The sequence below is a fragment of the Crocuta crocuta genome, unplaced genomic scaffold, assembly GCF_008692635.1.
Source record: "Crocuta crocuta isolate KB4526 unplaced genomic scaffold, BGI_CrCroc_1.0 scaffold216, whole genome shotgun sequence".
NCBI classification, from domain to species: domain Eukaryota; kingdom Metazoa; phylum Chordata; class Mammalia; order Carnivora; family Hyaenidae; genus Crocuta; species Crocuta crocuta.
Window position 1 is genome coordinate 12,341,581 of NW_027531504.1, and position 27,574 is coordinate 12,369,154.

Below are 27,574 nucleotides of genomic sequence, written 5' to 3' on the forward strand. Positions count from 1 at the left end.
GAGATAAATGAAAATGAAGAAATAGCATACTAGAACCCATAGGATGTGCGTAAAGCAGGACTTAGAAGAAATTTTACAGTTGTAATACCTATATTTAAGAATATGATCTCAGGGGCACCTGGGTGGCTCAGTTGGTTGAGTGTCCAACTCTGTTAGGTTCAGGTCATGATCTAACAGTTAGTGAATTTGAGCCCTGCGTGGGGCTCTGAGCTGATAGTGCAGAGCCTGAGCCTGCTTCACATTCTGTGTGTGTGTCTCTCTCTGCCCCTCCTCTACTTGTGTGTGCTCTCTCTCTCTTTCTCAAAAATAAATAAATAAACATAAAATTTTTAACAACAAATAAAAATATGATCTCAAATTAATAAGCTAATTTTACACTTTAAGATGCTGGTGAAAGGAGCAAAGTAAACCTAAAGCAAACAGAAGGAGAAAAATAATAAAGATTAAAGTAGAAATAATAGAAGGTAGAAAACTGACAGAGAACATCAATGAAAGCAATGATAAGATCAAGGAAATTGAAATCCTAGCTAGACTAACCAAGAAAGAAAGAGATAAGACTGAAATGACTAAGGTTTGGAATGAAAGAGGGGATATACTACCAACCTTACAGAAATAACAAAGATTGGAATGGAATACTATGGACAAATATTATTTTACAACAAATTAAATAACTTAGATGAAATGAACAACTTTCTAGGAAGATGCAAACTACCAAAACTGACTCCAGAAAATAAAAATTGAAAATCTGAATAGACCTATAATAAAGAGATGGAATAGGCACTTAAAAATCTTCCTACAAATAAAAACTCAGGTTCTATGGCTTTATTATTGAATTATACCAAACAGGTGAAGAAAAATTAATAACCAACCCTTCACACTCTTCCATAAATATAGAAGATGGGAGACTATTTTCCGACTTATTTTATGAGGCTGGTATTTACTCTGATTCTAAAACCAGACTAAGACATCACAGGTAAATTACAGATCAATATTCCCAGTGAATAGAGACACAAAAATATTTAATAAAATTATAGAAAATGAAATCCAACAACATTTTAAAAAGGATTATACTCCATGACCAAATGAGATTCATCCCAGAGGTTTTAGGAATTAATTTAGCACAAGAAGTGCAAAAATTATACTCAAAACTTATTATAAAATATTGTTGCAAGAAATTAAACCTTTTAAAAATAGAAAGAATAGCTCATGTTCATAGGTTGGCTTTTATCATAGTAATTCTCCTCAAATTGATTTATAGTTTTAATGTCACCACCTTGTCAAAATCCCAAATGATTTAGTTGAAGAAATTGACAAGTTTATTCTAAAATGTATATGGAAATTCAAAGGACCCAGAAAGCAAAAACAATTTTGAAAATGAAAAATAAAGCTACAGAACTCAGTGTGAATTTCAAAACCTAGAAATGACTACAAAGCTATAGTAATAAAAAACACTTGATACTGGCATAAAAATAGATATATAGATCAATGGAATAGAATTGAGATACTAGAAATAAACCTTTACATCAATCAGCCTAGGGTCAACTGATTTTTGACAAGGATACATAGATCATTCAATGGGGAGAAGGATAGTATTTTCAATAAAGAGTGTGAGGGCAACTGGATAGCCACATAAAGTTATTTTGTACTTCTTCCTTATGCCCACAAACAAATTAACTCAAAATAGATTTTTAAAAAAATACCTCAAGAGCTAATGTTACAAAAGTCTTATAAGAAACCTTAGGTTATGCAAAGCCTTCTTAGAGACACCAGAAGGACAAGCAACCAAATGAGAAATGGATTAGAATTTATCAAAATTAGAAACTTTTGTGTTTCAAAGAACGCCATGAAGAAAATAATAAGATAACTCACAGAATGGGAGAAAATATTTGCAAATCATACATCTGATAAGGGGTTTGTATCCAGAATATGTCAACGACTCTTGTAACTCAATAATATAAACATAATCCTATGAAAAAATGGGCAAAGAACCTGAAGACATTTCTCAGAGATTTACAAATGGCCAATAAACTTATGAAAGATGCTCATCATGCATCATCAACCATTAGATAAATGTAAATCAAAACCACAATGAGCTACACTTCATACTCATCAGGATGGTTTAATCAAAAAGATAGTAAGTGTTAAGAAGAATGTGGAGAATTTGGAATCTTCATACATTGCAGGTAGGCATGTAAAATGGTACAACTGTTTGGAAAACATTCTGGCAGTTCCTCAAAATATTGAACAGTCAGCATGCTTCTCAGTGATTCCTCTTCTAGATATATATCCAAGAGATGTGAAAATATATGTCCACATGAAAACTTGTACACAAATGTAGGTATGAACTACTTTATAACATCCAAAACAGTGAAAATAACCCAAGTATCCACCATCAGATGAATGGATAAATTGTGGTATATCTCTACAGTGGAATATTATTTGGATAAAAAAAAAGGAATACAGTATTGTTACAGGTGACAGCATGACTAAATCTTGAAAACACTATGGTAAGTGGAAGATGTCATGTACAGAAGACTACATATTGTATGATTCCACTTACATGAAATATGTACTAGGCAAATCCACGGAAACAAAGTGTATCAGTGCTTATGTAGAACTATGGGTGTGTGAAAGACATGAGGAGTAACTGCTAATGGGAATAGGTTTCTTCTTTGGAGTAATCAAATGTCCTAAAATTGACTACTGAAATGGCTGCACAACTCTGTGAATACACTAAAAACTATTGAATTGTGTATTTATACCAGTATATGAATTACATCTCAATGAAACTTCTAAAAATGTGGCTCTAAAATCAAAAATAGCTAAAAAGCTTTATTTAAAGCCATGTTTTTCCTTTAGAGTTTTTACTAGTGGTTTCCTTCCATTGATGTCACGAGACTTTCCCTTCAAGAGTTATATATTCTACAACAGTAGTCCAGAAATGGGAGAGGCAGAATTTTTCAACAAAATTTCTTAACTGCTACCATACTCCACCATGCATTTGAATTTAAAATGTTCCAACATAGACCTCTGTAGCACTTTTTCGAATACCTTGTGTATTCATTTTCTGTTACTACTGTAACAAATTGCCATCAACCACGTGGCTTTAACAACCCATTTGTTACCTTGTAGACCTATACTTCAGAAATTCCGCACAGACCTCTTTGATTAAAGTTAAGCTGTCTCCAGGGCAGCATTTCTTCTGAAGACCCTGGGAGGGAACATCTTGCCTTGCCTTTTCCAGTTTCTAGAGGCCTCCAGTATCCCATGGTTCATGTTATCCTTCCTCCATCTTCAAAATAAGCAATGAAAGTCAAGTCCTCCTGACACTGCATCACTTTACATAGCTTGCATTGTCACATCTCTTTCCTGGTTCTATTTCTCTGCATCTTTCTTCCACTTGTAAAGACCCTTTTGATTCCCTTGAGCCCACCTGGATAATTCAAGACAAAAAATCTGCCAACTTTAAGGTCACCTGATTATGTCTTAATTCCACCTGCAGCCTCAATTCCTTTCTCACGTAACCTAATACATGCACAAGTTCTAGGGATTAGGACATAGACATTTAGGGGTCGCATTATACTGCCTACCACATCATGATTTTCTTCTGATAGAAATGTATATAAATTAAGGTAACGGAGAAAGCCCTATGGGTTTGTGGTAGTTTGGTTAATCACTAAAAGAGGATTTCTCTTTTGAACAATATGCTATAGTAAATTCTGGCATGAGTAAAGGGTAGCCTTTATCTTGTAAAATGGAGGGAAGGCTATTGTGAACTCCAGCCTGTTCTTAGGCAAACCAACTTTAGGGAAAAAATTAAAGTGGAAATTGAGGATCTGGAATAGTATTTGTTGCTTTCAAATGATTGGGATATGGCACATCCACTTAAAGACTTCCCATAATCTAGAACCCTAGTTAGATGATCATCCATTTGGGGCAATGGTTTCCAAATTTGGCTGATTTCATAATTACTTGAGAATTTTTAAAAAATAAAATTAGATTTCCAGGCTTTAATCTAGACTTGCTAAATCAGAAGTTCAGAATGTAGAGACCTAAAATGTTTTGAATAACTTCTTTAGTTTATTCAGATAATTAGCCAAATTTGATAATGATTCACTTAGAAGACAAAGAAGATTGAATAGGTGATGAAAGAAGATTCATATGTTCACTAGCTTTTTCTAGTAATTGCTTGTTAGTTTTGAAGATTACAGAACATTTAAATACGACCTAGAACTTTGGACAGTCTGACCAATGTGTAGCCAATAGAGGAATCTGAAAGTTTCACTCTTTCTCACTCCCAAGTGATCATGCAGTCACAGAAAACTAGAACTATTGGATTATTCCTCTTTTGGTGTATATACTCTGCCATATAAGCTAAGGAATATTTGAATTTGCCTTCACTAATTTCTTGTAAAATAATTAGTTAAGTTATTCTTATTCTACATACATAATATGAGAATACAGTGATACTTAGGATTACTTTGCATTTATAGCAAAAATGTGATATACCAAGTCGTGGTTATAATTCCCATCTAAAATCTATGAATTAGCATATTTTCTGCACCTTACAGGCAAAATGTTGATCTTTTTTAGTTTAATAACCTTTCCAGAAATAAGACGAAATACCTTTTAACAAAATGTGTAATAGTAGGAGGGTAACTGTTGATCATTAAACATGCACATAATATAGATCTTAAAAGGACTGAAATTTTGCATTTTCTCTGTAGATATCACACCGCAGAAAGAAACTCAGGAAGGAATTCCACCCCTGACCCAGAGTCAGGAACCCCTGAAACCTCAGGAGAATATATCACGACCCATTCATCATCCTTTAGTTTTAAAAACTAACTTTGAGGAAGAAGAGGAGGAAGGAGATGAACAAAATGGTTAGTAAGGCTTTTCTCAGATTTACAATGAACATTCAAAAAACCCTACCATGTTATTTATATGTTTTTTTTTTTAACTATTAGGGGTTTATAATGTAATAAATATGACAGATTTTGCTAAGAAAATAACTTCAATTCCATTAAGTACATTAAATTCATTATGTTCTAATTTGTTCTATGTCTATAAATGCTTACGATCATTGGGATTGGAGAGTTTTTGTTGTATGATGGCTGGTAGATAGACCTTATTTAAATATCAACAGTTGCTCATGCTGATTTTCCTAGTGGGTAAAATATAACAGTTTGAGACATTTACCAGTATGCAAATTACTGATTAAAAAAATTTTTTTTAAATCCATCTGTGAGAACAATATTTGGGATTCTTAATCCTGATTTATATATTTTCACATTATTTGGCTTTGGGACAATTTAATTAAAAAAAAAATATCCTATAGATGCATCTAGTTTATGGACAAAGACTCCTGAAGAAATTGAAGAAAAAAGAGCAATAAAGGAGATGTGCTATAAATCTGGTAAGCAATCAAACATTTGTGGATTTTCTAATGCTTGATGTGACAAATATACTAACCACTACCTTTCTGATGGGAGATTAGGTGAATACTACAGATTTCATACTCCAGATATGTCATCATCAAAAAGCATTGCCTCTACAGCAGACAAAGAGTTAGAAAAGCCTTTGGAAAATGGCAGTGAATTGCAAGAAGGTAAGGCATGAAAAGGTGGTGTTTCAAGGTGATGTATGAGAGATGCTTGATGTCATAGGCTGTGAATTATTTAGGAAGATGTACACTAGAGCTAAATGATAAATAATACATCAGAATTGAGAGTGAGAATGAAATGCTTTTATCGGATGACCTAAATTTAATATGAAAAGCTGCTATTAATTATGCTTTCCCAGAGGAAATGCAGAATGAAAAGACTACATAAACATATGGGGGCACTACACCCTCAACGCAGTAATTCTATAAATAACTTGCTTTTACCATCGTTTTTCTTTGCTAAGAACGCTCCCTAGGAAGTAGGTACCTAGTTTTCTCTGTGAATAGAAAGGACAGCCTAACCCTAGAAGGACAAAATGAGATCACGGGATGACGTTAGTGGCAGAACAAGGATACATTTGTTTATTGAATGAGTGCCTTCTGTGTACCAGGCAATTTCAGAGGCAATGCAGCTGGATTATTCCAAGGCTGGGCCTTTCCTGGATCTTATGCTTTGGTGAATCTGATTTCAATGTTGGTAAACATTTTGCCCTTGAAGGCAAGATAAGAAGAACATTATTTTCTGGATGTAAAACCAGAAACCCAGAGAAAATCCATGGGTATAACGAGTTTATATAGTTTTCCTGCCTCTAGGATGAGATGAAACACAAGTTTTGCTGCAGTAGGAGATTTGAATCCTCTCCCTTCAGTAAAAGTAAAAAGATGATAGTTGGGACAATCTCCCAGGATCAAGATGAGGGTAGGATAAAGTGGAGGATAAAGAGTAAATAAAATGCCTGCCACTCAAGTAAATATGTGGTAAACTGTTTAAACATGGCAGTAGGTGGCAGCAACGTACCATCAGATGTTGGATGTTAAAATGATTTGGAAAGACTTGGCTGATAGGCGGACATCCTATCTAGAGAAGAGCGCTTTGCTCACATTACCTAGACAAAAAAACAAATAATACACGTCAGAAATGAATATAAAAATAGTAGATTACAAAGATATTTATACGTATTTTCCCTTTATAGTATGCGTCATCAATGTCCTTTATGGTAAAATTAACTTTTTTTTCTGGTTTAGAATCTAATCCAAAATCACATGGTGCATTTGATTATCATGTATCTCTTATTCTGCCTTTAATAGCTTATTTTAGTAAAAAATTATCTAGAGATGTGTAAGAAAAATGCTAAGAATTATTTAATTAGTATTAAATAATTAGCATTTATCAGTGGTAGACTCTAATGCTTTTCACTCAATTTGTTCATGATGAATAGGTATATTCAAAAGAAATATAAATTTCATTATAGAAGAACATATAAAATAAGTTAAATATGTTATACATACATAGTAATGTTAGATTATTTAATTTTTTAAATTTCCATTTAATAAATAATCCACATAGGAAAATAAATTTGCTTGTTATTTTCTTAATAATTACAAATGTGTGTAAAACTCATATATTTATGTTCATTGTTCATCATATCACTATACATATCATTATGCAAACAATACTTGCACTAATTTTTAGACTTTTTATTATTATCATGAATTTTATGTAAGACTTTTTACTATTATCATGAATTTTATATAAGCACCTAATGGCCCCTGAGGTGATTTTCTATTTTTTTTCTTTTTTCTTTTCTTATTTTTACTTAATTTTTTAGGGGATGGTCTAACAGTTCCAACAAAATTTAGCCTATTTGAAAGGCAAGGTGAGATAAAAGCATCACTGGATAGGAAACCAAGGACTGACATTGCTGCTTTTGAAAATGGAGGTGAGTTAATTTACAGCTGGTTGATTCTGAATATATAATAAATGAGTCCAAATTTCTTCTCACATAACTAATTTTGCTTTTTCAAAATGTTGACATTTTTATTGTTGGCTTTGGGTAAGAAACTTGAGGCCTGGAACTGTATATAATTAATTGCCATAGATCAATCCTTATAGTAGAATGTCTGACACATGATGTGCACACTGTGAATATTTGTAGAATAAATGATTTTATGTTTAAATAATTGAATGTCTGGATGAATGAGACATGTTTATAAAATTGACAGATGTCTGGAAGTTAATATGCTGGATCAATGAGCCAAGTTTAAACAAGGTAAACTCAAACTGTGATAAACAGTCTTGCATTTAAGCTCAAGACATTAATGGTAGATTTTCTTCAAGTTGGGAAAGACTTGATATGATACAGATTGTGAAGAAAAAAATAAGTGTTTTTTGTTGGACAGAAGGTTTAAAAATTATTTAGTAATTGGCGTTAGCTACCAAATAGCTCAGGTAAACTCACATTGAATTATTAGGAATAGTATAGGAAGATCATTAAAGGTGATAAGTCATTTAAAGTACTCAGTGGAGTGTCTGACATATAGAAGAATGCTCTGTAAATGTCAATTATTATTACACCAGTTCCACTGATTTCTGTATAGGGTAGTCCACATTTGTGTGTCATTTGAAAAGAAAGCTACTTGAAGCGAATATTTTATGTTACAAAAGTGTAATTTGTATGGTGAAGAATCTGGAAATTAGAATATATAATTTTTAAAGCAATTAGGGATGTTTATCTTGGAAAATGGAAGAACTTTAAGGAACATAAAAATTGCTTTCATATGTCTGAAGATGTTATATTGAAGATATATTTACTCTAAGTACCTCTAAAGGGTGGTACAGGGTAGAAATAAAGATTTTCATATGTTAAAGGCAAATTAATTGTGTTGACTATGTTAATTTTTTGCTATTATATGTTTGTAAGTGTATATATTGTATATTTATATACATACATGTGCACATATATTAATTTAAACATATATGATATGTATAGAGATGTGGGTGGTATCATTAAGAAATGTTTAAACAAAAGTGGGCAAAAGGTATATTGTGGAGGATAATCTTGTATCAGAAGACAGTGTTTTACAACTTTCTGCCATCATAGCCACTGACAGTAAGGTATTGTCATAGGTGGTGACTGTTACGTTCCACAGAAGATCATATTTCTTGGAGTAGATGAAAAGAAAGCTTTAACTGAAGAGAAAGAAATTACCATGTCAAAATGTTCAAATACTAAAGGTAATGACCCATCCTATAACTTTAATCTGTTCATAATTTGGATAGATAAATTAAATATAAAGCCTGACACTTGTAGAAACCAATATAAGAGGCAAGGTAATAAATTGAAATATACACTAAATCCAGTGAATAGGAGTCAAGAGACGTAAGGTTTCTCAGTCCTGGTCTGTCCCTAAGTGTTTGCCCACGAGACTTCACCTCTTTTAGCTTCACTTTCCTTATCTAAAATATTGGCCTCTTGGACTACATAATTTCTAGGAGTCTTGCTAGATCTACAGTTATTGGTCTTTAAATGGTAAAACCAACTCCTTTTTAGTTTCTTTTTCCAACTTCAAATACTCTGTGTGATTGAATTTTCTTAGAAAGCTTTGTGAACACTGTGAAGAGTATTAATTTCATGATTAATTTCTGACTTCCCCATTTTATAATTATTACCAACTATAGTCTGTGAATAATCAAGAGATATAATAAAATCCATCCTTCATAGTTTTGTACTCCTCTTACCATGTTTAGAATCTCCCAGCTAGTCCCTCTCTGCTGGGCAGCTCTCTTAGTCACAGACTAAAAGTATCGCTGTCCTGTAATTAGAGGGCTTTACATATTCTCCATCCAAATGTTAAACAGTTTCATCTACTGTTTTGTCACCATTAAATAAACATTTTCAAGAATAGGTTAAGGCACTTGTGATCAAATAATTCTTATGGGAAATGATATATAAATCTTTTCCCTCTCACTCAAAGATGGAAACATTTTGCCCAATAGATCAAAAACATAAAAAACAACAAAAAAAATTCTAACTACACTAATAACAGTTGCCACCCTTCACATGTGGCTGTTTAAATTTAAACTAAAATGAAATTTCAAAAAAATTCAGCTCTTGGGGCGCCTGGGTGGTTCAGTCGGTTTAGCATCCGACTTCGGCTCAGGTCATGATCTCACGTTCATGGGTTTGAGCCCTGCGTTGGGCTCTGTGCTGACAGCTAGCTCAGAGCCTGGAGACTGCTTCAGATTCTGTGTCTCCCTCTCTTTCTGACCCTCCCCTGCTCTGACCCTCCCCCCTCCCCTGTCTCTCTCTCTCTCTCTCAGAAATAAATAAAACATTTAAAAAATTCAGCTCTTCAGTTGCATTAGCCATATTTCAAGTGTTCAATATGTACATATGATTAGTGGCTATCATTTTGTACAGTTCAGACTGAGAAAATTTCCATCATTATATAAGGCTCTGTTAGAAAGTCCTGCTTCAAAGCATATAACACACAAAAGTTGTTCCATTTAAATTATTTTTGGCACCTTAATTTAAATCAGCACGTTTGATTTAAAATTGATAACCTTCTGATTGTTTTGTATGAAGTTATTAAAAATATTGCCACAAATATATAATTTATATATTGAAGATAATGTCTGTATAAAGGATTTTTAATGTTTTGTTAGTGACAAATTTTGGGGAGTCAATGTAGTGATTAGTGAATTTCAGTGTTGTAAAAATTAATATGTATTTTTGAAAGAGGTATACCCATTATATAATGTTTGAAAAGTAAAATACAAACTGAAAGCTTCTTTTACTAACATTGATATTTTATTTTCTTAATTTGCTTTAAAAGATAACAAGGACAGCCCTCATCCAAAGCGTTCCCTAACTACCCGACTAGTACCTACAACGCATGTTTTAAATGCTACTGAGAATATCAGTATGAAGTGCAGAGAAGACCCCTCTTCAAGTGAGACATTAGCTCTATCACTTTTTGGCCTTAGATATATTTGTCTTATCATTGATTTGTTTTGCTTATTTGAAATAGAGTTTTTTAAAATGAAAGAAAAAAGGATGGTTTGAAAATTATTCAGGATTAAGAATTAAAAACAATATTCTTCTACTAACTCTGAAATGAATTGTGGTGTAGGTCCTAGTAAATTATATACATTCCCACTAGTTTAATTTAGGTATTAAAATTAACAGTATACTCCATTCTCGGAAGATTCATTAGTACACCATTTTAAATTTAACCCATAGTGGGATACATTGACAAGTTTTTATTATGTGATTGATTATTTTTCATGATTTGGTTTCTTCATGCCATTCTGTATTCCGGGCTACTTCTCTTGATACAATTAAGACTCATGAATCTTCCTTTCTGTTTCCTTCTTTCACTTATTTCATTTACTGAGATTGTAATGTTCTTGGATCCCAGCCAAGCATTGAAGGGGGAACCATGATGGTTTTACTCCTAAGAAGCTTAGTGACATTTGTTAAAAATATGGTTTCCAAATCCTAGGAGTGGGATTTTGAGAACCATGATGGTTTACTCCTAAGAAGCTCAGTTTAGTGACATTTGTTAAAAACACGGTTTTCAAATCTTAGGAATGGGAGCTTGCGAGTAAGGGCAGGGCATGATGTTTGGAGAGGAGGTGGTGAATCCGAACTCAAACTTAATGCTTAACTGAATTTGAGAGCTAGGACAAAGACAGATTTGATTTATTAGTCCACTACAGAAAGTTAGTATAATCTACATAGTGAACTTGATGTTCATTTTCTCCGTGCAGTAGTGAATGTTCAGGATCTCCAAACAGAGAAATAACAAAGAATGCCCTGTTGACTAAATTGTTTTAAGATTCTCTGGAGAAGTGTACCTTAGAAATTCCTAGAAAATTGAGCTTCTATATAAATTCTTCAGTGTAAAAATATGCCAGTAAAACGTGAATAATTTAGTACTCTTAGCAATTACAATTCTGACTACTTAGTCTTGTTTCACCAAACTAACCTTATACTCAAATTCTTAAAACTTAAAATAGGGCGCCTGAGTGGCTCAGTCGGTTAGGCATCCGATTTCATCTCAAGTCATGATCTCGTGGTTTATGGGTTCGAGCCCCGCATCGGGTACTGTGCAGACAGCTCAGCACCTAGAGACTTTCAGATTCTGTGTCTCCCTCTCTCTCTGCCCCTCCCCTGCTCATGCTCTGTCTCTCTCTGTTGCAGAAATAAATAAAAAACTATTAAAAATTTAAAAAAAACTTAAAAGAATAAAGTAATATTCACTAAAAGTATTTTACATTAATCCTTATCCTTAGGAAGTAGATTTATGTTCAAAATAACAATTCTAAAACTACTTAAAAATAACATTATAATGAGATATATAATTATATTTGCAATGTAATTTTGTATTCTTTTAAACAATCCACACATTCTTTGGGGGAAAACATTTCTCTCTGAGGAATACTTCTATCGAAGTTTTTCTCATTAATCAATTATCAGGAAAGCTTTTTTCTTGGGGGTGGGGTATTTTAAAAAATAAGTCACACTTTGTTCTAGAAAGTGAAGTATTAGTGTAGTGTATTTTTTTTTCTGTTGCTTGACATGTGAATGCACAGATATGTAATTCTCACCTACAGTAATTTTCAGATAAAGGAATCTCTTAAAAAAACTAAAAATTTGTATCTTCTTCAAGTGAATGATGTCCAGCCAGTGAGGAAGCCTCACTTTAAAGGTGTGAAAAAAAGAAAATGGATTTATGATGAACCAAAGAATTTTCCTGGCCCAGGAATGCGGAGAGGTAAGGGATCCATGTATTTGATATTTCTAAATTATAATTTAAAAAGAAAGTAGATATAAAATAATATTTTCTAATTAAAAAACAAATTACTATTGTGCAACATGTTATTTTACATCTCAACCCAAATCTTATAAATTTAATTCTTACTGCACATTGTCTTCTATAGCACATACATTCTGCACATTGTCTTCTATAGCACATACATTTACCATGCAGTATGTTATTTATGGATATGAAACCAGCTTCTTTTATCCCTCACGCCTCTCCTGCTTTCTTTTACAGCAGTACAGACCCCAAATCCCAAAAATAAAATGAGTTACCATCGCAATAATAAGAACAGAAATGCTGAGAATGCATCCTATATCCATGTTCAGAGAGATGCTCTCAGGACTGTCTCACTGAGTGCACCTCCCCGCAGCAGGCCCACAAATAGGTCCTACAATAAAGTCGATGTTAACAAGGAACCCAAAGTCAACCTTTGTCCAGGTGAGGCTTTTTCTTTATATGATTTACTCATGCACGTGGTTTGCATTCCCATGGAATCACATGATGGTCCAAGTAATCTTCATCCTTACGCAATCCCTGTTCTGTTTCCGGGCCATCACCATCACCATCACCATGATGTCTTAGAGAACTAGTAGCAAGATTTCTTCCACGAGCAGGAGTGCATGTGGTTTAAAGGATACGTTAGGGAGCACCCAGGTGCTTAACCAGTAGGTTAAGCGTCCAACTTCAGCTCAGGTCATGATCCCGTGTCTCATGGGTTTGAGCCCCATGTTAGACTCTGCTGAGAGCTTGGAGCCTGGAGCCTGCTTCGGATTTTGTGTCCCCATCTCTCTTTGCCCTTCCCCCTCTCACACTATTTCTCTCTCACTCACAAATAAATAAACATTAAAAAAAATTTTTTAAAGATATGTTAAAAAATGTGTTGGGTGCAGATGAGTAGACATTGAACCTCCCTAGTGTTTTGTCTCACAGCATTGCGCTTTGTTCCCCCCCTGGATAGCTTTATTTCATTCTTGAGGATTGTTTTCAAATGGTTGACATTTTCTTGTTCCATTAACCATGTTGTTCAATCACCACTTTCAGGCTAACGCCTTGGCTTTCCTTTAAGCCTTCATGATTGCTTTCTGAAAGGGTTAGTTTGGGGGTTAACTGCAATATTTTTGACAACCTCTCATCTCTCCTGCCATGTGCAGATTGCTTCTAAATCATTTCATCATGTAATAGGCAAACTTGTAGTATATGTCAGTATGTACAAGGCCACAAGGGAGAAGGGAACACATCTTTCCTTCCTCTCTCAGATGAATTTTGCTCTTTTGAAGTTGGGTTTCAGTTCTCTCAACAAAGGGCCACTTAATTCCCTCTAATTTCGTGTTTGTATTTTCCTGTGTTCACAGTCTAGGAGTTCCAAATGTTGTGTACTTTCTGAATAAGTAAAAATTCAATGTCTCTTTTAGGTTCTTTCTTTTACGTAGAAGTTAGCTTTATTTAAATTGTTTTTCTTCTATTTGTTTTAGAATAAAATGATATATGGGTTTATATATAAAACAAGAATATTCTTAGGTAAAACAGTCTTAATTTTATTTATTACTATTATTATTTTATTATTAAATTTATTGTTATTGGCTGTCAATAGATCTATGGTAAGGTGGTCACAGTTATGTCCACTATTGCTTTTGGGTCATTAGTGCAAATGCTAACACAGGAAAACAAGCAAAGAAATTCTTAGTATTACTATGAGCCATTCTTTGAGAATCATAGCTGCATAGTAATGCTTAAAAACACAAATACAACATTGTTAGATAATAGTTCAGATATAAAGTTGCCAGAGGAAAGGAGGTATTTACAGAGCAAGTCAGTATATATAAGGCTTTGGTTTCCTGGGGCAGTGAGTTCACTATGGTAGAGCAATCACTGCCCTGATGGGAGTCACTTTATGGAAGATAAAGAGAACTGGCAATGCCTCCTAGGTCTTTTCTTTCTTTTTTCTTTCTGTCTTCTGCAAGTATTAGCAGAATTGTCTGTAAAATCAGGGTAAAGCAAGGCAATGAAATATTTTGATCACATCCAGATATCCTAGTCTCCCTTAGCTTAGCGTCATGGGACAGAGCCTTATTTGAAGAATTGGACAGCCAACTAAAAGGTGCATAACTATGTTCACTGATAACATATATGGTCTTAATAAACTCACTCGGGTTCCTAATGCCTTAGCTTTGAAATGCTAAAATAAATTACTTAGAGAATAGCTCAGAGATATTTATAACTTTGAGACACTGTTGGAATATAATTTTAAAGTTAGAAAATATAAATTCTGGTCTTCTTTTTTTCCTCAGATAAATATATATCAACATCATATAATGGTTCAGCCTGGAGAAAAAGAATTCCTTTTTCAAAAACATATTCAAAAACTGAAAAGATATATACAGGTAAATATTTAGTAGTAATTTTAATGTATCATATAATTCTAAAAAAATGAATGACAAGTTTCTAAGGTCAGGAAACATATTTTAGAAAAATTTAGAAAATGTTCATGATATTGTAGTTTAGTAGAGATCGTGTACTAGCAATTTAATTTTACTTTGTTTTATTTTATTCTCCTTTGCTTATATTTTATGTGTTATCAGAACTCTTCTGATATATTTCTCTCCTTAGATACAAGCTTAGCAGTTGCAGCAATGACCTGTTAAAATGCATTCTTTGTTGAACTGTAAAGTAAATATATAAAACCATATCTTGACACAAAATATCAAAGCCCTACTATATCCATACATAAATATTAGCTGATGCAGACTGACAGGGCACCTAAGATGAACTTTCCAGATCAGGATGCTCTGAGGGCCTGTGGTGTTTCCCTTGTGCTCTGTTCTCTGGAAGAGTATGGGTGTCCTGGGAACCTCCCAGGATGAAAGTTGGAAGCAGACCCAACCTCAGGTGATTTTTTTTGCTAAAAAGCTTGGTGGCTCCTCCAAGCTGCTCTGGGGCTGGCACAGTAGATTTGGAAAACCACATAGGATAAAAACAGTTTCAGTTACTTCTCAGAAAATTGAATCTTCCCCCAAAAATCTAGAGAGTTCCTACCTAAATCATTAGCCTAGAACTTTCAGAATCATCTGAAATCCATAAACTCTTTTACAAGTGCTTTCCAGAATGAAAACTGAACACATCCAGGTTAGAAACTATCCACTTTCCAAAAAAACCCAAAACCAGAAAACAAAACAAAGAAAAGCCCCAAAAAACAGCTGAGTTCTTCTTTAGTAGTATCTCTCAAAACTCTTAACTTCAACTGTGAAGCCAATTGCTTTTCTTTTTTTTTGCCCGTATCTTTCCACATCATATTGTACTCCAAGAGAACTCTGCTGTAGCATTATTTAATGGGCTGTATTTTCTCTTAGATTTCTGTGAATTTTCACATGTAATTGTACTTAACTTTTGATGGAAAGGAAGGAAAAATCCTGGATAAAACTATAAATTTTTGAGCTACATCTTTTTCTCCCGTGGTTTCCTTATGGTGTGATGTTATTTGAAGTATTAAAGGGTATGCTTTTCATCCATGTCTCCATCCTGGTAACTGCTCTAGTTTCCCAGCAGCCTTCTCCTCTCCCATCCCAGGTAGTTACACATGAATTACAGAAGGATTTGGGGAGTGAAGAGGGGTCACATAAGAGCATGAAACATGTATGGCACAAGAAAAGGAATGTGCAGAGGATGTGAGTTTATAAAACTCCTCCCCCCCCCATTCAATCTGTAGGGCAAGGAGGTGGATATGGAGGGGCAGCAAAAAATCAGATACAGTGTGGGGCCACTTAATGCATTCTAGTCTTCGTCTGCTCTTCTCCTGTCACCTCCAGCTATGCCAGGGCCCAGGGGCAGAAAGTTAGTGATGGATTTCCCTTTGAAGTTTATAAAGAATCTGAACATAAAGAGGATCTGCATTGTACTTTCCAGATGCAACCCAGGGAGAAAAGCTTTGGAGAGAATTTATAAATGCCATTTGGTGGTGGGAGTGGGGGGAGCAAGCCATGTCTAACATGAGACAGGGCTGGAGATAGCCTCTGGAAATTCCCAAGTTCCAAGTGTACTTGGGAGGGCATCATGTATTCTTGTGAGTTTCAAGGGAAAATGAATTCCTCAGGAGCTACAAAGAGGATCTACAGAGTCTTTGGGCTGGGACTGAAAGCATAACATCAAAGATGCCTTTGTGGTCTGGTCCTATTGCAGGGGAGGACTCCAATCTCAAATTATTATGAGAATCTCAAAAGATGGCTCTGCCAGGGAGTGGTTTATAATTCAAATCATCCACTTGATACCTGCTATTGAAGTGTTGCCTGAGGGCAACCAGTAATACCACCACCTGGGAGTTTGTTAGAAATGTAGAATCTTCTTATCAGACCGCCTGAATTAGAATCTGCTTATTAACAAGTTCCCCAGGTGATTAAGATGCACATTAAAGTTTGAGAAACCATAGGCTATGTTGTCTGGACCACCATTCACCAGCACAGGACCCAGGCCTTCTGGAGACCCAAGATTGCTGAAGTAATATTCTCTTCCTTGCAGTCACAAAGCAGCAACCATTTTCCCCTGTTCCAACCCTAGAAATGAGGATAAGCAGCAGAGAGGTCGGGGAGAAAGGCANAAAAAAAAAAAAAAAAATCCTGAAAAAGAATTTCAAATCGAATGTGGTTGAAATATAAATGTGAAATAGCTAAGAAATCACTGAACTGGACTCAGTTTATGTGCAAAGGAGTAGGTAGGTTTTCTACATCAGGCAGAATGGGGACGTAAGTCAAGAAATTAAATAGAATTACAAACATCAGGTTTTCTTATTTACCTGAGCTTTTGACTGGGAAATCTGTAACCCCCAAACTCTTATCCTTTCTAATTGTTGTGATTCTCAGACTAGAGAGAGACCAGCTTGTGTTTCCTCCCCTGCACTTCCTGCTAGGGTGCAGAGGAACAATTTCAGCATTTCCCAGTGGACAGATGGGCTGCTGGAGAGAGGAGGCAGAAAGCACAAGCTGCCACTAGTCTGTTCCACTAAGGAATATCTCAGAGCCAAGGCCACAGAACTGTAAATGGGTGAGAGGAGCCTTTTGGGAAAATGCTGTCAGATGCTATGAGGATACTGCAGTAGGAGAAGAAAATGTGTGGGAACCAAGGAAAGGAGCTAAAGGCTATTAGAGATGTCAGCCCTCCCTTAAGGCCGCATGTCCTTTCTGATCAGGATAGAGCTGGTGTGACCAGAGGCACCTGTGTCTGTAGGACAGCTCATCCGTTCTGTTCATTCTGGGTGCACTGAGGCACAGCCTTACATGTAGGATTGTTTCCATTCTTTTCCATCCCTCCATCCAAATGCAAAAGCTCTGGAAAGAAATGGAATTAGTTTGAATGACGTTTTGAAAAATTACGAATTAAAACAATGAGCTTTGTTTTTGTCTTGCCTTTATATTTATGGTAAGTAATTAGGCAAAGGAATGCAGAATGTTGGTGCCATGAAGAATCCTGAAAAAGAAAATAATTGACATATTTTGTGTGTTTTATTAGAGCCAAGAAGAAATGGGAGCAAGTAAATCTGGAGGTTGAGAGAAGAGAAAAATGAGAAAAGAGAAAAGTTCCAGATATCATCTGATTTACAATCAAAAATGAAAATTCAAAGACTGAGATATTCAAGTACTCCATACTATATACTGGGTAGCCAAAGATGATAAAATGCAAATTCTGAAAATAAGATGCAGGAAGTACATTGTGCTCTTTCAAAACTGATAAAATGCAAATTACAAACAGCTGCCTGTGTATTTATATAGGTCTGGAATTCATTCGATGTATTGCCACAAACATTTAATAAAATTTAAAAGTTTGACAATTAAAATCATTCTTTAATTGTAAACTAAGTTAGATTGCACAGATTGAGAATTAGAATTGTATCTTTGATCTCTGTTTTGCAATATTCTTTATAGAAGAAACCTCACATTTTCTTTCTTTACTTAGATTTTAAGTTGGGTCCTCAGTGGCAGTAACAGATGAAATGTAAACAAATTCAATGAAGTCCCAGGGTTACATTGGTGATGAGTATGTTAGAGGAATTCCAATCGAAATGCACTTTGATGTGTTGTAGAAAGAAAAAAAAAAGATTGTTTTTATGCAGGACAGTGCTGAACAATGTCCTTTAATTGGCAGCTACAAAATCTATCAGCTGAGATAGGCTAGATTCAGAACTGAAAAATAAACATTTTCCTACTGAGAAAACAAAAATCATATTATCATATTAAAGAAAAGGACTTGTTCAAGGAAAAAAAGTGAATTAATGAAGCAATGTCTCCAAAAGTATTAGTGAGATTTAAGGCTTTAAATAACTCTAAAAGTATAGATGCTTACAAATAAAAGACATTATTTGAAAATTCATTTCCATTTCTTTTGCATTTGTTTAGAAGAATAAATTATTAATTAATTAAAAAATTCATCAGCAGAGTGACTGAAACCAGAACTTAAAATTAAGAATTTATTCTTCAAATTTAAAGACCAGTATGAGAGCAATATTCATAATTAACCTTTCAAAGTGCGTTTTCATAAGTCGTAGCATTTATACTTCTGAGTTTATTAAAGCTCAGAACTTCTCTAAGACTTTGGGATACCCTATATTTATACTTGCATGCATCTTGTGGTTATTAGTAGAATCTCTTGTTCAGTATTTATTGGGTATTTATTAGAAATATTTTATTTTAAAACATTCTATAGGATGCAATACCAGCATGAGGAGTAATAAGTCCTAGTTTTCAGCTTCTAATGGTGCTCTGTCTACCCACTTTCAAAAACATGGGATATGGTCACTCTGTTTTCAGAAATAGTGTGAACAGAAAATTGTGCCAGAAAAATATTTTGGTGAGATAGATTTGAGCAGGATGCAAGAAAAGAGCAGAGTTGAAAGGCTATCCAAATGGAGGCTAATAGGGAACATCCATAGTTCCACTTAACAGACCCATGTCCTAAAACTTCATCTAGTGGCAAAGAGGGAAGTGTTCTAAGAAGGCAGTTCAAGTTCTCTTTCTCACCATACAGATGCTCAGTGTGTACCTTTATTACATGCAAAATGCTGAAGACTGGATGAGAAATGAAAAACATCTGAAAGAAGACTTGAATATCATTCTTTTGAATGTGTACATGCATTATTCCTAAACAAAAGGATATTTTTGTTATGATAAACTTTGTCTAAGAGGACCAAGTAGATGGTGGGATAAACCAACTCTGTTGTTATATTTGTATTTAGGGAAAAGACATAACTTTAATGCAGTAAACTAGTAACCAAGAAAGAAGACAGCAAGCCTCCCAAATAAGGATAGAGGATAACAAAGATAAGTAGACCATCCAGAAATGTAGTAAGCCATCAAGAAGTTATGCCTGCTGACTCTTAAACATAAAAGCAATACATTTAAGCCTAAGTTTATGATGCTAGCAGAAGGCAGTTGCTTTTTTTGGCACATACAAAAGCTTTCAATGAATTTGATATATGTACTATGATTCTACTCTTTTCAAAATGCAGCAATAATAAAAATAATAAGTCAACATTTATTCAGTGTTTAGTATATTAGTTTGCTAGGGCTGTCACAACACAGCACCATATACTGGGTGGTGGCTCAAACAACAGAAATTTATTGTCTCATAGTTCTGGCACTATTAGTCTGAAATCAAGGTGTTGGCAGAATTGATTCCTTCTGACAGCTGTGAGGGAGAATCTTTTCCCAGCCCATCTCATTGGTTTTGTAGATCCCTGTCTTCTCCTTGTGTGTGTGTGTGTGTGTGTGTGTGTGTGTGTACGCATACATGCACATTCAATTTTCCTCTTTCATAAGACATGAATCAGATTAGGAACCACTCTAATGACCTCAAGTTAACTTGATTACCTCTGTAAGGATCCAATTTCCATAGAAGGTCAACTTCTGAGGTACTGGTGGTAAGACTTCTGCATATTAATTTGTAGGGGGGACACATAAAGATGTTTCCTGGACCTTCCCAGGGAAGGGAGGTAGGTCTTAAATGACAAATCAACTCAAAATTTCCATCTCCCTAAGTCTTTGAGTTCCCTCATTTACAGTAAACCAAGGCAGATATGATATTTCTAGCTCAGTTACTCTGGCGACCTTTTATCCCATGCTTAAGCCAACCAACCAGCCAATCAACCAACCATCCAGCCAATCAACCAACCAACCAACCAACCAACCAGCCAGCCAATCAATCAAACCATTGGAGCCCTTTATAATTCCCTGAGCTGTGACATTAAAGTAGAACATCTGCTTAGTGTGCCCATATCAACAAATTCATTGGAATCCAACTTTATGTTACTTTCACTATTTTTCCACATCTTTAATATCCATTCCCACACATAGTCCCAGGTTTTTTGTTTGTATAAATTAGCCAACTCAAGTAGTTCTTGTGGAATGTAGTATACTTCCTCATGGGTCGCACTTCATACCTCACAGTTAGTGAGGCTTTCTGGGACTTCGTCTAGTTATAGACCTAGTAACAAAGAGCAGTGGTCAGGGTCAGTCTTGAGGGAACCAGCATTTTCTTACATGGCAATTGCCTCAGTTAATCTCAGTTAAGCGGGTAGTGTGGCTGCTTTTGTTGGGGGTAGAGAGGCTAAGTCTACTGTCAAAATCTCTTCAGAATTTAGGGGCTAAAATGTCCCCAGCTTCATGAGTGTCTTCCAACATGTCTCCATCCCAACTTTAAGGACAATGTTCCTTCCCTATCAATGCCCTCATTGTAACAGTAAATAATCTGTGAGCTTGAGAGTTCAATTTACATTGCAATTTAGTCACTCACAGGATGAGACTATAAATTTGTTTTTCAGCAATCTCAGCCCTGTGTCTATAAGAGATAAGGGTCTTTTATTCAGGGCAGCTTTCAGGTTGTTTAGGTGATGTGTGAGCTAGGAATTCAAGATCCTGCTCCTCATAAGTGCTTGATTGTGAGTATACAGTGGTGATATTTTCTGTATTTCTATTGCCATGATCGGTGCTCTTAACTACTAAAATTAGAGTCATTAGTGTCTTTAAATCTAATCAGATTAGAGAGCCAATATCAGAAATCCAAGAACCAATTCAGAAAACTCACCTCTAAGATTATGTTCCTGTGGAGCTACTTTCAGTACCAAAATCTGTATTAGGGTTCTCTAGAGAAACAGAATCAAGAGAGGAGATCTATATATAATTTATAATCTATAATTTATATGTATAGATTAATTTTAAAGACCTGAGTTACACAATTTTTGAGGCTTTGCAAGTCTAAAATCTGATGGAGGAGGTCAGCAGACTGGAGACTCAGTGGGGTCTGAAGACAGTCTGATAGAGAATTTCTTCTGACTTGGGAAGGTCAGCCTTTTGTGCTATTCAGGATGAGTCCCCTCCATATTATGGAGAGCAATCTGTTTTATTCAAAGTCTGCCAATTTAAATGTAAATCTCATCTCAAAATACCCTTGCAGAAACATCTAGAATAATGTATGACTAAATACATGGGCAACGTGGCCTAGCCAAAGTGACACATAAAATCAATCTACCTGGATAACCAAGATGGTATCACTATTTTAACATCAAATGATTAACAACCTTAATTCCCCTTTGCCATATATGCTAACAGGTTCACAGGTTCTAGGGATCAGTGTATAGGCATAGTTGGAAAGCTTTTATGTCTATCACAACTGTTTATCTTATGCACAATAAAACTAATAGTTGTTACTACATAGCAGGCACTATACTACATGAAATAACTCATTTAAACAGTAGTACCCCATTCCACGAAAAAATAAACTATGAGCTAGGAATTATTATTGCCCCCATTAATGAGAAAATTGGGCACTAAGTAGTTCTATAATTTGTAAATGGCAGAGGCAGAATGGTACCATCTGTGCCTGTGACCCTAGCCTATTCACCACACTGCACTCGGCCAGTTGCATATCTGATTATACTTCTTTTCCTCAGGGCCCAACTTACTCTAAAGCCACACTGGACCACTCTGGGCCAGTGATAACAACTTCAGAGTCATGACAGTAAAGCTCATAGTCAAGGTCCCTTCCCCATTACCTCCCTTTTGTCCTCCCTTAATTGTGGTGTAGATATGTTGTTCATAGCCATGCCTTTTTCTCATAAAATAAAGAAAAAGCAAATATCAAAACATGTACATTGTATTACATTTGAGTTTTCTGACAATCAAGGCAAGACAGAAAACAGCTATATCAGAAAATTATACTAGCCCCCCCAAAATATTTTTTATAGTACTATATTCTAAATGCAATTCATTTTATGCAATCATACTAATTGTGTTAGTCCATTTGGGCTGCTGTAACAAAATACCATAGACTAGGTGGTATTAAACAACAAATATTTATCATAATTCTTCTGGAGGCTGAGAAGTCCAAGATCCAGGTACTTGCAGATCTGGCGTCTAGTGTGGGTCCACTTCCTGATTTATAAATGCTATTCATAAATGCTATTCATAAATGAATATAAATATTCATAAATGCTATCCATAAATACTTCTTGCTATGGCCTCTCGGTAGAAAGGAAGAGGGAACTCTCTGAGGTCACTGTTTCAAGGATACTAATCTCATTTACGAAGGCTCCACTCTCATGACCTATTTGCAACTCAAAGACACTAAATACAGGGTTAGGATCTCAACATATGAATTGGGGGGAACACAAATATTCCATCTATAGCAGCAATTCATTCAACAAATGTTGAAAGAACACCCTCTGACGTTACGCCATCTGCTAGATTCTATGGATACAAAGATAAGCCAAGTCTTTCATTCTAAATGTTTCTAATGTGTCATGCAAATAGTGATTTATGTAATATTATATATGCCAAAGTAGAGGTATAGAATAGGTACTATGGGAATATAGAAAAGGCATGCTTCACAGATATTTTAAGTGAAAACTCAAGCTTGGCATTGACTGGTCACAAGAGCTCTCAAAAATTTCCTTGCTGCTAGCATTCCTTTTTATGAGCAGGAGCGCCAATTTATAGCACTGCATGAGGTATTGGCCTGCACCCCATGCTGACACTACTATGGGATAAAAGACAAACTGTTAACTTTTTAGCAGCAATTACCTTCTGCTTTAGAAATTCTTTGTGCTCTCCAGAGAGTGTTGGTGAGAAAGAATACCAGTTTTACAGAGAACTTTTTTTCTTGGACACACCTACTTTCTGTTAAGCAAGTATGTTATGTATAGTGATTTGCTTATTTCTTCTATTAGGTGATGAGTGTTTTCAAGGAAAGAGTAGTCTCTTTCCTTCTTTATATCCCTTCCATCTGGCACATAAGAGTCATTTAATATTTGCTGAATGCTCTAATGCCTATCTCTGTTTCCTGGCTCAACCAGTACAAATCTTAACAAAGGAATGTAGAACCATTGCCAAGATTTTTGTGTTTTGAGAGACTTACCCTAGGCAAGGACTCCATAGACCATGGAAATATATCTATATTGAGACACGCTTCTAGTGTATGCTCTAATATCACAGATGCCAGATTTCACTGTTCAAATCATCTTGAGCCCATTTGTTGGGATATATATGATTCTCTCCCCTAAGACAGTCCGCCAAAGGATGAACTTTGCTGTCAAAGGGTTGGAGAAGTGAAGTGTTAATGGACGTGGAAAGTGTGGGTTGGTCTTGTCTATACATGTGCATGGGGTCTCTTGAGCCTTGGGACATAGAAGGGAATGGGAAGAAAAGAGGGTTGCACTTTGTGCCAGGAGATTGAGGCTTTTCATGCTTCTAGTTTCTAGTGAAGAACTCTGAATTGTCCCAGAATTCTAAATACAAACCTGGGTCTTCTAGTCATTGTGTAGGGTTATTTGTTAGCTTGATTTATAATTTTTAAATATTTAAATATATGGGATGCGAATCTTCATATCTACTCTTGCTCTAGGCTCAGCAAATATTAGGGATAGTCTTAGCACACACATGCTAAAGAGAAACAGTTTCTATCTACTTTTCATCTTTTCCTGTTAATTATGTAGGAGGTGAGATCTTAACACTAATTGTTTCTTTTATTATGCAAACTGTGGACAGAACAAGAAAGCCTATATTAACTGTAAGAGGAATCTGGCCTTTTTTCCCAGAAATTTGTCATCACAGTGAAGGAGCTAGACTGTGCAGAAGGGTCAATGTCAGTTATATTTTGAATATATTTCATGTACTGGACAAATATGTGATTGTTAAATAATTTCTAATTCCTCGATTCTACACTGCCTAACTAACTCAGAGGCTTATTGTTGTGTGGAACTGTTGTGGATATTTAGATAGCCTTAGGCAAAACCAGAAGTTCTATAAACTATTCTGTGAAAAGTAATGCATAGCATTGTTCATTGCTATTAACCAAAGAGTGATTTGGGAAAGTCATTTGATCTTGTTTGGTCCTTCTTCTAATCTTTAATATTAAGAACCTGAAGCAAAGTAAGCATAAGATTTAGAATATCTTCATAGTTAAAGACAGCACTAGAATGTCTTAAGTGGTCATATTTTCTCAAGTATTTCCATGCTACTTTGCTCTAGTATTACATTATGAATTGTTATAATAATACAGTAATAGAACTTAGTATAGTGTCTGCAACAAACTAACTACCCAGTAAATTATAACTTCTATGAAAACATAATTAATTGTAAAGAATGAAACATGAATTTTCTCTTTTTGTCATATGGTAAAATATTTATTCAGGGAGTACTATCTCTTTTTGGAAGAACATACCCAAATATGCCACATTTAGAAACCACACACTGTAAAACTAAAATCTCTCTTTCAGGGCACATGCCCACAGTAAAGAAAGAAAAGTATGTCCTCAGAAGCCAGAGTGGCAAGAGGGGAATCCTGAAGAATAAGGAAGCATGAGAACTGGTGTTTGTCTTGAGGTATCTGCAGATTCCTGGTGCCATAGAGTTTGGACTTCAGTGGTCCACAAATCGAGAATCAGAAACAATGTCTAAGGCATAAACAGAGTTGGGGACAGGGTGAAAAACTTCACAAAAATCCAGGACCCATTAAAGCTGATATGCTCAGAGAGGAAACTAGAAAAAGAACAATAACCTTGCAGACAGAGATAGTGTGAATATATATCCTCTTCTCCTAAGATTTCTAAAGAACCTAATTTTTTTCCAGTGAATCAACATTATCAAAATGTCCCAACCAATTTTAAGTGAAAAATATAGTATAAAGTATTGTCAAATTGATAAGTGTCCCAGGCACGCGGACAAAGCAAAGGTAAATCATTTCTGGTTTCTGGTCTCTAAATTCAGATATCGAGGAATTGCCAAAGATAAAGTCCCAAGTAATGCAAATTTGTAATTAAAAAATTAAACACAAAGAAACAACCACTGGTCAACTGTAGCAACAAGATATGAAATCAGACCTGCAGAAAATATTGAAAGTATTTTTAAATTAAAAAATAAAATAGTTCATTGAAATGTGAAGAATGACAAAAAGCTATCAATATTAACCAGACATATTGAAAAAGAGGTGGAAAATTAAAGGATACAGTAAACAGAGATTAGAAATTGCTAAAGAAATATAAGCTGAAGGATATATTTGAGCTAAGTTATTCATAATCGATCACAGAGAGGTTAAAAATGTAAAATATAAAAGAAAGGTAAAGACAGAGAGAAAAAGAAAGGTAAAGAGAAATGAAAATAAAGTATAAGGAATTCAGAAGAGACAATACAGAAAATGAGAGAAGGATAAGAGAAAGGCTGGAAATTTTCAGAATTGCTGAAAAATATCACTCTTAGATACAGTAAGCCCACTGAGTCAAAAGAGAATGAATAAAAAGAATCTTCTACCTGTACCCTCTGCCTGGGACTATAGCATACCAAAATAATATCTTAAAGCAAATAGAAAAAAAGATAAAACCAACAATAAAAGAAATATTATGTCCATATTAGAGTTCGACATATCAGCAAATCCATACAATAATGAAATAATCAATGCACTGAAAGATAATAATATAGACAAGAATGCCCTGTCACTTTTCAAGAATATGAGAGCAATAAAAATCTTTTAGACAAATCAAAACTGAAATCTTTGCCACATCACTAAATTTAAGTCTGAAGGAAATTCTTCATGCAGGAAAGTGATTTACAAAACAATCTGGTGACCAAAAAGAATTGTTAGCAAAGTTAATTTATGGCTTAATTTAAGAAAACAATGACTGTGTAAGACAATGTTTTCTAATTTGTAAGTTCAAAAAAATAATGATAAAACTAAAATCTTAGACAGTTATACATAGGTTATAAAAATGGGTTATAAGAATAGGTTATAACCAGAGTAAAGGGAAACTGAGTTTATACTTTTGTTGAACATATAAGATTGTGTGGAATGTACTCTATACATTCAAGGGGGGCACCATGCAAATCATAACCCAAGTACAGATGCACTGTACTCATATAAAAGAGTAATACATGATATAATCTCAGAAATTTTAATTATGCATGTTAAAGTTTCTAGAATAACTCCAAGAAAAGAAAAACTATATTATTACCTAATTGGTAGAGGAAATAAAAGGGAATAAGGGAAAGTTTTAAAAGAGAGAGAGAGAGAGAGAGAGAGAGAGAGAGAGAGAGAGAGAGAGAAGTGCTATAAAAAGCACAAAATAAAACAGCAAAAATAAATTCAAATATATCAGTAATCACAATGTAAATGCAGATAATCTAATTGATTATTATTTTTATAAGCTGTAAATATTATCCAGCTGTCTAAAATTTCTAAGACATCCACTTAAAACTTCAGACCACAGAAAGTAGGGTGACAGAGTAGGAGGGTCCTAAGCTGACCTTATTCCATGGATACAACTAGAAAACAGCCACATCAGTGTAAATAACCTCCCAAACTACCTGAACACTGGCAGGACAGACTCTCTACAGCTAAATGTCGAGAAGAGACCACGTTGGAAGTAAATAGAAAGGGTGGAAACACAGTCCAGAGCTAGACATATCTCTTGGACTATCCATGGAAGGGAGGAACACCACAAGCATGAAGCAGGGAAAGAAATGGACACCACACCAGATACCCCAGGCACTGGGAACCCACAGGGAAAAGACAAATTTCCATGACATTTGGCCTTAGAAACCAGAGGGGCATACTTTCATGAGTTTTTACAATCAGCAGAGCTTTAACACTCAGAACTTTAAAAATCAGTGGGCTCAACTCTGAGAGAACCAGGAGGATGATAGGAAACTGAGTTCCCACCCTCAGAGAAATAGCACAACAAACAGCTCAGTGGAGATACAGCATAGAAGCAGCAGTTTGAAAAATGCCTGGCGTATATGGGAAGATTTATTTACTAATCTCACAAAGTGTGCT

General features: G+C 34.9%; 1 protein-coding gene across 7 annotated transcripts in view; it reads left to right on the plus strand.

Moving 5' to 3' along the window:
- CUNH12orf50 (chromosome unknown C12orf50 homolog) overlaps window positions 1–18,009 on the plus strand; it is a 43,987-nt gene extending 25,978 nt beyond the window's left edge. For 6 of the 7 annotated variants that reach the window (XM_077772256.1, XM_077772260.1, XM_077772257.1 and 3 more), the window contains 10 exons: window positions 4,728–4,886; window positions 5,342–5,419; window positions 5,501–5,611; window positions 7,276–7,386; window positions 8,574–8,681; window positions 10,283–10,399; window positions 12,122–12,226; window positions 12,509–12,712; window positions 14,563–14,655; window positions 17,771–18,009. In XM_077772256.1, coding sequence (XP_077628382.1) covers window positions 4,728–4,886; window positions 5,342–5,419; window positions 5,501–5,611; window positions 7,276–7,386; window positions 8,574–8,681; window positions 10,283–10,399; window positions 12,122–12,226; window positions 12,509–12,712; window positions 14,563–14,655; window positions 17,771–17,796 — 1,112 coding nt within the window. In that variant the 3' untranslated portion in view covers window positions 17,797–18,009. The remainder of the gene's footprint in view (window positions 1–4,727; window positions 4,887–5,341; window positions 5,420–5,500; window positions 5,612–7,275; window positions 7,387–8,573; window positions 8,682–10,282; window positions 10,400–12,121; window positions 12,227–12,508; window positions 12,713–14,562; window positions 14,656–17,770) is intronic. The other variant, XM_077772262.1, reaches the window with a different exon arrangement.
- The last annotated feature ends 9,565 nt before the right edge of the window (window positions 18,010–27,574 follow it).